This window comes from Priapulus caudatus, unplaced genomic scaffold (genome assembly GCF_000485595.1).
Source record: "Priapulus caudatus unplaced genomic scaffold, Priapulus_caudatus-5.0.1 Scaffold800, whole genome shotgun sequence".
Classification (NCBI taxonomy): Eukaryota; Metazoa; Priapulida; class Priapulimorpha; order Priapulimorphida; family Priapulidae; genus Priapulus; species Priapulus caudatus.
Window position 1 is genome coordinate 32,071 of NW_014577861.1, and position 7,171 is coordinate 39,241.

The 7,171-nt window shown below is 43.5% G+C and overlaps 1 protein-coding gene across 4 annotated transcripts; it reads left to right on the plus strand.

Moving 5' to 3' along the window:
- Nucleotides 1-343: 343 nt before the first annotated feature.
- Nucleotides 344-7,129, plus strand: LOC106813621 (protein SRC2 homolog). Of its 4 annotated transcripts, none has more exons than XM_014817806.1 (5): nucleotides 344-419; nucleotides 4,562-4,612; nucleotides 4,891-5,002; nucleotides 5,426-5,763; nucleotides 5,803-7,129. In XM_014817806.1, exons 2-5 carry the CDS (start codon nucleotides 4,568-4,570, stop codon nucleotides 6,100-6,102), a joined length of 795 nt encoding a protein of 264 aa, XP_014673292.1. In that variant the 5' UTR covers nucleotides 344-419; nucleotides 4,562-4,567; the 3' UTR covers nucleotides 6,103-7,129. The 4 variants fall into 4 exon arrangements, with proteins under 4 accessions (XP_014673292.1, XP_014673288.1, XP_014673289.1 ...); XM_014817803.1 differs by adding an exon at nucleotides 3,436-3,530 and having other exon boundaries at nucleotides 364-419; nucleotides 5,426-7,129; XM_014817804.1 differs by adding an exon at nucleotides 3,436-3,501 and having other exon boundaries at nucleotides 364-419; nucleotides 5,426-7,129.
- The last annotated feature ends 42 nt before the right edge of the window (nucleotides 7,130-7,171 follow it).

The following is a 7,171-nucleotide window of genomic DNA, read 5'->3' on the forward strand; positions in this document are numbered from 1 at the left end:
CTCTCTCTCTTTCTCTCCCCCTTTCTCTCTTTCACTCATTTTCTCCCCCTCTCTCTCTCACTCACCCTCGCTCCCCCCCTCTCTCTCTTTCTCTCCCCCTTTCTCTCTTTCACTCATTTTCTCCCCCTCTCTCTCTCACTCATTCTCTCCCTCTCTCTCTCTCTCTCTCTCTCCCCCTCTCTTTCTCCCGCTCACTCTCTCCCCGCTCTCTTTCTCTCGCACGCCAAAATTCGAAACTCGCGCTCGCACGGGTCACATGGTCCGCAACGCTTCGCGGTTGACTTGTCGCCTTACCGGGTCAGTACGTGAATTGGGGCCTATATAATATATAGGCGACGCGCGCGTCACACAGATAACGCGACAGCGTAAACGCATCACCAACCCGGACCGTACTACCGCTCGTTTAATAGCAGAAAAGTGTAAGTAACGTGTGTAGGAAAGTCGTCTGTGCGTCTGTCGGTGTCTACGTAGTGTGTCGATTAGCATCGTTGAGTGACAACTGTTAGTTTCTTAATCGTGTCTGTGCTTGGACCTCTCAGCAACGTTCTTGTGTTGGACTGCAGGTGACGCAAGGGGGCCAGAGGGCAGGCGTTGCCACCTACTCACGTATGCACGCAACTTAATCATTATTTGCAGAAACACATGACGTGTTAACTTAACACGTTAACGTATTATGTTTAACATGTTAATTATGATAATTATTTAACGTGTTAATTATGCTAACATGTTAACGAAGAACGTGTTATGTGCGGAATGGCGATGCATGGTTATATATGTGACTCATTGACACATATATATGCGATACTAACCTTAGATCGTCGCAGTCGGGCGAGCGTAGCGGGCTAACCTATAGCAATTATAATCGTAAATTCGCGTTACCTATATCTAATATAACCGCGCGCGTGTATTCTTTACTCAACCCTACACACCCCGCTTTATCACTTTCTTTGTATCGGCTCTTTGTGGATTTCTATAGCAAACCATTTCTCCGTCAGTTATCGACAAAATTTCGTCGGTATCACCTCGGTATTGTTGGGGTCGTTCTGTGCACAGGCACTTGGGACAGAGTCAGTAAAAACTGAAAATAATATGAACGCACATTCACAAATAGGCCCTACTACCGTACCTCTCAATTACAGTTCCACTGTTGTGTCACTGTATATCAACTTTTTTATTATTTATTTTGTGTATATAATATATATTATTATCATTATAATGGCGACACAGCACACTCGCAGCGGCGAGTGCGGGAGCGTTCGGCGTTAGTTTTCACGAAGGAAAGTTAATATACAATGACACAACAGTGGAACTGTAATTGAGAGGTATACGGTAGTATTTGTGAATGTGCGTTCATATTATTTTCAGTTTTTACTGACTCTGTCCCAAGTGCCTGTGGTTCTGTGCGGTATAACGCGAACATGTACAGCGTGAACCAAACTCTAGACCTCTCTGCCTGAGAGCTTTAGCTGCAGTCAGAGGGCGAGGGCATTCCTCGCACAGCCCAAGTCGGTCCTCCACCTTTTGTGATCGAGCGCCGTATCAAAGCAGACGAATCTCGGGGATTATAAATCCATTGCCAAGGGGACCTTCTTCCGCGTACGGTAACCTACATACGAGCGATCGCGACCGGCAGATCGCCCGTGTTTCTTTACAACGTTGTCACGCATCGCTTACCCTGAGCGTCGGAACTGTTATCGTCGCCTATTGCCATTCCCATGCTAGCGTTTTTGCCTCGTGGTAACGGCGGGTACAATGCAGCTCGGCATCTGCCCGGGGTAGTGCAAGGCCTGATTTGGCGGTTGAGAAGACAATGGGTTAATGATGAGTGATGGAAATCAGTCTGCTGCCCCCTCCTCCTCCTCATCCCCGTGCTTTGATTGACAGCCGAACACGAGCCCCCCCTCTTCCTTTATTTTTGCCTCTATTTGCGGGCCCTCTCTAGTCGTGCTGGCTTGCGTATAACTATATTGTCGTTGGCGAATTCCAGACCGCGTCGAAGTCTTGGATTGCCGCAGTGCAAGTTCTACCCCCATATTTTCTTGTGTGTGTGTGTGTGTGTGTGTGTGTGTGTGTGTGTGTGTGTGTGTGTGAGTGTTTTGTGTGTGTGGTGTGTGTGGCGCATTGTGACCCGTTGATGAAATCGAATACCCTCCGTTAACGTGTCCTTCAATTGTCTTACTCAACAAATGGATGCAATTTGGTTAGAAAGAAGAAAAAAAGAAAGAAAAAGAGAGAAAGAGAGAGAAAGAAAGCGAAGAGAGAGAGAGAGAGAGACGAAGAGAGAAGTGCGCCGAGGAGAAGAGATGACGAGCGCGTCAGAGTAAAGAAAGATGTCAGAGCAGTGGTAGTGATAGACACGTATCTTGCTCAGCGCGCGCATGACCCACATCAAGCCGCAAATTTAGATGAATTATACGCGTATGCATATAAGATGCGTCTCGTGCGCCATCAACGCTTGTTCCACATTCGTTGATTTATTGCCAACGTCCTTAACTTCGTCCCACGCCGGTTAAGTATGCATATAGCATGACTAATAGTTTATATAGTTTATACAGCATGTGTGTGCGGTCACTGTTGTTGTTGTTGTTGTTGTTGTTGTTGTTGTTGTTGTTGTTGTTGTTGTTGTTGTTGTTGTTGTTGTTGTTGTTGTTGTTGTTGTTGTTGTTAGCGGTTGCAAACAAAAGGGGGTCAGACAACGTGTGATGTAATCATACAATAGATCTGTGTAATTTTAGATACACATGGTTAATTATACGTGCCAACAGGTTATTTTATCAAAGGTATAGGCCCGTGTAATTGCTTCCTGAACTCGCTGGCTGTAGAGGATATAAAATTCTTATAACAAATTCGATGTTTGTTTGAGACTACGAACTCCACCATAGGTAAATGGTGTTCCTTTTCAATTCTCGTTTAATTTAATTTAATTTGTTTAATTTTATGTTAGAACCTCATATATCCCTCAAAATAGTGCTCTCTGTTATGTCTCAATAAACCTGTTTTGTAAGAGGCTACATTAATATTGATAATATTATATATTATATTAACATTTATATGAAAAAGAACTGTGTAGGGCCTATATATCGAATAGGACTAAAGCTCGCGTTCTGGTGCTAAATACGCCCATAAACACGAACGTAACTCGAATGGAAAATTAACCCAGTTCGTCTGTGATATAACCATGTGGGCGATAAATAACCCAGAATACGTGCGTGAAATTTCCGCCGACCAGATTTGGTATATGTATGTCGAATGGGAATGCTCGAGGTAGGTCTACATCGCTCGGTCGAAACACAAGGAGTTAGGCTACTGTGTATAGAACATTTTAACACCCGAGAAAAAAGGTCACATGCCAATATATATATATAGCAACATTGCGTCGGACAAATCATGATGGTGTATCTATGTGTCATTTGTTAATTAACATTTGGATTTCAGGGTGTGCGATTATTGGTCACTTGTAAGAGTATTCGGAGTTGCCCGGGAAAATCCGGGAAAACGGAGGTTTGCTTACTTGCTAAGTTGGTTTCTCGGTAGGTTGCACGGTCTCTTTCTCTCGTTCTCTCGTTCTCCCTCTCTCTCTCCCCCTCTCTCTTTGTTTGTTTGTTTGTTTGTTTGTTTGTTTGTTTGGTTGTGTGTGTTTGTGTGTGTTTGTGTGTGTGTGTGTGTGTGTGTCTTCCTCTCTCTCTCTCTCTCTCTCTCTCTCCTCACTTTTTCTCGCTCCCTATTTCTTACACGCCCACTTTCTCTCTCTCCCTCACCCCCCTCTCTCCCTGTGCGTGTGTTTGTCACTCGCCTTGTGTAGGTATTGGTTTGCTGAGCACATCGTATGTTCCGCATGCTTCAGTTAGGCAATGTGAATTACGTGTGCATACATGTATAGCTACGGGTGTCCTTGTGCCTATGGAAGCGTACGAGATAATACACATTTTACTCAGTATTATAAATAGTACACATGCTAGTCTCTAGCTTGTGGAATGTTTAAATGTAATGTAAGTGTCCACTTACTTATTTTTGAAAATAAGGAACTAGGAACTAGGAACAAGGAAATAACTTCACGCGCATATAATAACAGCCCTGTGATGAATCAGCAGGAATTCAATAATAATTATTACGCTCAGACCGGTGGCGGCAGCCGGCGGTGTTGGGGTTTCAACGTACCACGATGTGGGAGATTATGTTATTCATGTTTAATATGAGATTCGGCGTGTCTACGGTATGGGAAGACCTAAAATGTTTAACGGACATTTGTTGGAATGCTCTGAATGACGAAATAGGAAAGATTTCATGCTTCTGCTCACGTGCGTTTGAGCGCGAAACGGCCGAGGAAAGATGAACAGAGAAACAATATTTAGACTAGCGCAGAGCTCCTTGTGCTGCACTGACTAGCGCAGGCGCGAGAGCGCTAAGTTAAGGGCACAGAGGCAGTCTAGAGTTTATTTCACCTTTATAGATATACAGTTTTACTACACGTTATATGAAACTATTCTACTACTTACATAAGAACTGACAATGTTGATGTGTTGTGATGATGTGTATGATGATGTTTGTGATGATGTTTCAGGTCGCAATGAAGAGTATGCATGTCTTCCGGTCAGTTCTGTGTCTGACGTTGGTACGTATGAAAGCACGTAAAACGAACAGCACGAAAATATCGATAAAAGAACCCAAATTTCAACCCGTTGTTCGTGTTCGATCTATCCAAATTTTTGGTGAAATTTTCGATCGAACCTTTAGCTCGCATCACGACTTCTTTTCATCGCTATAATGATGAAACCCGAATCATATATAGTATATTATGAATATGATCGAATATTATTATTATTATTATCGATATGTATTAATAGCATGTACGCTGGGTAGATGGCGCTGACACCGTATCTTGATTTGCAGTTCAGTCAGGTATTTGGGTCATATTATGGCTCCGTGCCCGGCTACGGACTAGGTGGTTACGACTACGCGCACGTCTACCAACCAAGAGGATACGTCAAATCATTCAACACCGGTATGCCTGTATTATAATTATGTATTAATTCGTGGATTTAATATAAGCTAGAAGAGCTTAAATTATAGCATCAATATGTAGAATGTAGAATAATAGAATATATATGGTATAGGAGGCACGAGCGTGGAAAACAATAAAGTGTGAGATTTAATCAAAAAAGATTTCCACTTTCAAGGATTGATTCCTTCTTCCTTATTTCCTTTTTAGCTTCTTTCTCTTTTCAGATTTACGTCGAAATCGTTTCCCGATCAACAACAGGCCAATTTCAGACCAATTTCCTCCCCAAATCTAAAAAATATATGCGTTATTATCCGTGTAATTCGATTCGTGACAAAAAACAAGTCAATATCCCCCCCACCCCCCAATCTCACAAATTCACCTCTCAAAGTCTTACAATTACTATCCGTCTATTATTTTTTCCAGGATTTATCGAAGAGTTCGGCAACGATAACCGATATTACAATCGCGACCGCGGCCACGAAGCCAAAGCTTACGCCGTCAATCAAAACACCGGATACGGAGCCGGAAGTGGAAAGGATTACACCAAGAAAGGCCACGCCCATCGCGATCTCGCGTACAACCAGAATGCAGGCAACTATGCTCTAACCGACAAGACGTACGGACAGAAGGGACGGGGCACGGGTGTCAACTATTCGGCGTTGGGCGGAGGTTACCAACCCGGGTATGCTGCTCGACCGGTGGCGTATGCAGCGCCGGCTGGTGGCTACGCACCGCAACACGCGGGCAACTACGCTGAACAGGCGTACGCACCGCAGGCAAGAGCGGGGTATGCCACCCAGGCGTACGCACCGCAGGCAAGAGCGGGGTATGCCACCCAGGCGTACGCACCGCAGGCAAGAGCGGGATATGCTTCCCAAGGATACGCACCGCAAGCAAGAGCGGGATATGCTACCCAAGCATACGCACCGCAAGCAAGAGCAGGGTACGCCCCACAGGCGTACGCACCACCGACTAGAGCAGGGTACGCCGCACAAGGATACGCACCTCAGGCCAGAACAGGTTACGCCAGCCAAGCGTACGCACCACAAGCAAGAGGCGGCTATGCTACCCAAGGATACGCGCCACAAACCTACGCGTAAGCGAGTCCACGACGGGCGCTACGTGTATGTTTAATGCTAAATACCAAATACCTGGATAGCCAAGCTGCGAATGTATAGCCAGGGACTGTTAATACGTGCTAGCGGGATGATAGGGCGTGTTCCTCGGAGATTGTAGGACATTTAGAGACTAGACTGAACAAGACTTGTTGTTATGTTATGTGGGGGGACCATTGTAATTTTTGTACACGTCACACATCACAACTGTCAACGTACAAGTGTAAATTGACCATAGCACGTTTCTATGAGAATATTTTTGTAAGACTAAATTGATATTTTTACGCAAAAGGGTAATTAGAAATAGCAGTAAACACATCCTCAAACCCTCAGGCGATAGGATCTTTATTAATTGTGGGTAATTTGAATTATTTTGCACTCCAAAATTGCTAGCTATACGAACTATCGCGCGCAAGGCACAACTGATTGTGTACAACGAAATTATACGGTCGAAATTGGAAGTTTATATTACGCAGCAATTTAACAATGTGGTCCAAAACAACATTTTCGTACTATACACGGTGTCATGGCCATTTTAAACGCGCTTAGTTGTATATAGTGCTGCCGAAATGATTGTTAGTGTATCGTGATTGTTATTTTCGCCTGCTCTGCTAGTTTTTGTAACACAGACGCGATCCTTATCTGCGAAAGTGTCGCTCGTATAGAATTTTAATGATGGCGACTATGTTATAAGAAGTGTTAGCTTCGTTATAAGAACGTTATAAGAACACTAAATAGTCATCACGTGTCTATTAGGATACAAAGCACGCAGCGAAAAGTTGTTAATAAGTAGTTTTAGTTTTAGTTTTCGTTTATAGTTATTTGTTGTTGATTTTCTATAGATAACGTCTCTTTATTATTTATTCGTAATTTATTCGATTATCAATCGATTATTCAATTCAATTCGATTATCTTCGATGATCGCCATTTATTCGATTATCATCGTCTCTTTCTCATATAACAAACTGCTAACAAAATGAGACGGGTGGATATATTAAATACTTTGTTGGTATATTGTAAATGTTTACGCCTTTTGTTAAAAATAAGACACTCA